The 2305-nt window shown below is 42.9% G+C and overlaps 1 protein-coding gene across 1 annotated transcript; it reads right to left on the bottom strand.

Annotated features, from left to right (window-relative positions):
- Positions 1-569: 569 nt before the first annotated feature.
- On the bottom strand, positions 570-2006 carry LOC104956828 (pejvakin-like; the record flags this gene model as incomplete). Its single annotated transcript, XM_010784378.1, has 3 exons — positions 570-871; positions 955-1098; positions 1889-2006. Coding segments are annotated over 3 exons (564 nt in total), but the record flags the coding sequence as incomplete, so codon positions are not given.
- Positions 2007-2305: the final 299 nt, after the last annotated feature.

Below are 2305 nucleotides of genomic sequence, written 5' to 3'. Positions count from 1 at the left end.
CCCTCCCTTCATCCCTATATAGCTTATCCCTTCATCCCTCCCTTCATCCCTATATAGCTTATCCCTTCATCCCTCCCTTCATCCCTCCCTTCATCCCTACATCCAGACATCCCTACATCCCTTCATCCCTCCCTTCATCCCTATATAGCTTATCCCTACATCCCTACATCCCTTCATCCCTATATAGCTTATCCCTTCATCCCTCCCTTCCCTCCATCCCTTCATCCCTACAACCCTCCATCCCTTCATCTCTTCTTCCCTCCATCCCTACAACCCTCCATCCCTCCATCCCTCCATCTCTTCTACCTTCATATTTAACTTGTGCGTATTTGAAGTGTCTCATCTCATCACCCCCTCCATATCAATGAATTGTTACTTCTTCCATTAAACCTACAAACACCATACTGTCGTGGCGTGGTCCTTAGTAGTAAATATGTTGTTGTTAAAGAAAGAGTCAAGCCCAAGGAAAGTTTCCGTGACTTTTATTTTAAAGTTTACAAGACCAAACATTTCAAAACTGTAAACAGTTGCACTCATCTTGCACCCCCAGAGGATGAACAATCTCTTCTTCACCTCAGCGTTTTGTGCCACAGATCGAAACAGGGCACCACGTGCAGCCGGACGTATTTCTGTCCGCCGGTCGTGCACTCCAGACAGCCGTACACGGTTTCCCGCCGCTGGGGTCCCATGCCGCAGAGCGCGCAGGGCCCCTTGGGGATGTTGTGTTTGAGGAGGTTGACCCGTGTGTGGTTGCTTTCTCTCAGGTAGGCAGTGGACACGTCCGTCATGCTGGCAGATTTCTCATAGTAGTCTGTAACCATGTCATCAATGTATGTGTCAGAGTGGGTTAGCTCCTCAAACGTTTGGTTATCTACACAGTGGATGGATAAAGCAAAATGGCAAACATGCAGTAAAAGACTTTTGTTTTATTTTGTAAAAAGGCAATAAATATACCTGCTCTAAAAGGGCTTCCATAGATTATTCCAGACAGGAAGCGGCGAAGACGACCCATCGAGAAGTGACCAATGTAACCACCGAGCTGCTCCCGGATCTGCTCCCGCTCAAACCCACCCTGAGACTCCGGGGCTACACAAATATCTGACCAAGAAGAAAAAAAATGAATATAGATTGGGGTCAAGAACAAAAACCTTGGATCCATTTTGAATATTTATTCATATGTTAACTCCTTTTATGTTTTTTTCGAATGTTTGATCATTGCTTTAGCTTGTCAGTGTTTTAATAGCAGCTGTTTAACACTGTGCTCAACATGGAAGCAACCATTTTTTGCTGCTTTTGATTCAAATAAGGTTGGAACTTTTAACCACAAAGGGAAATTTGGACTTAAACCCTCAATCTCCTGATTTGAAGTCAGACACCTTACCCATTAGGCCCATTATCCTTTACAACTCAATACACTATCTGCAGTATTACGCTGTGTAAAGGGTGTAATTTCAGGTGCCACTGTTGCTTGGTCATAAGTCATAATGACACCGTAACTCTAGAGGAGGAACAGATCCTTTTCATGGTTATAAGTGAAGACATTGTTATAGTTGTATAAGAATGTGAAGCATGAAGACTGCAGAGGAGCCTCAGGTGCTGATGCTCCCATGAAGGGAGGCAAACCTTCAATTTACGCACAAACTACTCCTTATCCTTTAAATGCTCTGTTGACTTTCATGTCAATGTCATTAGTAGATTAGAGCAGCTGATAGAAAAACACACTGGAACTATTTCATTCAAGGGAGTGGTTTCTAATTTCAGCACTGTAACAGAACTGAAGAATATGTTTCTACACTGTACACAAGAAGTTGTTTCAACAATGATTTTCATAAAGATAAGGAGCATTTGTGTGTGTTTAATGTTGAGTTAGAGCAGGTGTTTCTTTTACCCAGTCGCCCGTCCAGTCGGACAAACAGCTCGCAGATGCTGAAGGCGATGGTAGTGTGAGCCGGGATGACGATGGCCTTGTCTCGACCTTTGGGATTCCTGACGTCGTCGATCTGAAACTGCATCACAACAGAAAGCTGAGTGACACACCTGTTTATCAGCCAGGGGACTTTTTGGGAAGAAAAAGCCAAAAAGGTTTTGAAGATCTTGTAGTTTTTTTCTTTCAGAAATTGAAATGTTTCGTGTCTTTTACTAGTCATGTTATTAACGTTTATTTAAAGGACTCCTATTATACAATTTTTAGGCATATATTCTAGGTCTCAGATCATTAAAAAAACATGTCTATGAAGTGTTTTGCTCAAAACAGCAAACAGATCACCCATTGTAGCCATGCCTCATACCCCTCTATTTCAGCCCT

This window comes from Notothenia coriiceps, unplaced genomic scaffold (assembly GCF_000735185.1).
Source record: "Notothenia coriiceps isolate Sejong01 unplaced genomic scaffold, NC01 NC01_scaffold00026414, whole genome shotgun sequence".
Classification (NCBI taxonomy): domain Eukaryota; kingdom Metazoa; phylum Chordata; class Actinopteri; order Perciformes; family Nototheniidae; genus Notothenia; species Notothenia coriiceps.
This window is presented reverse-complemented; position numbering and strand designations above follow the sequence as displayed.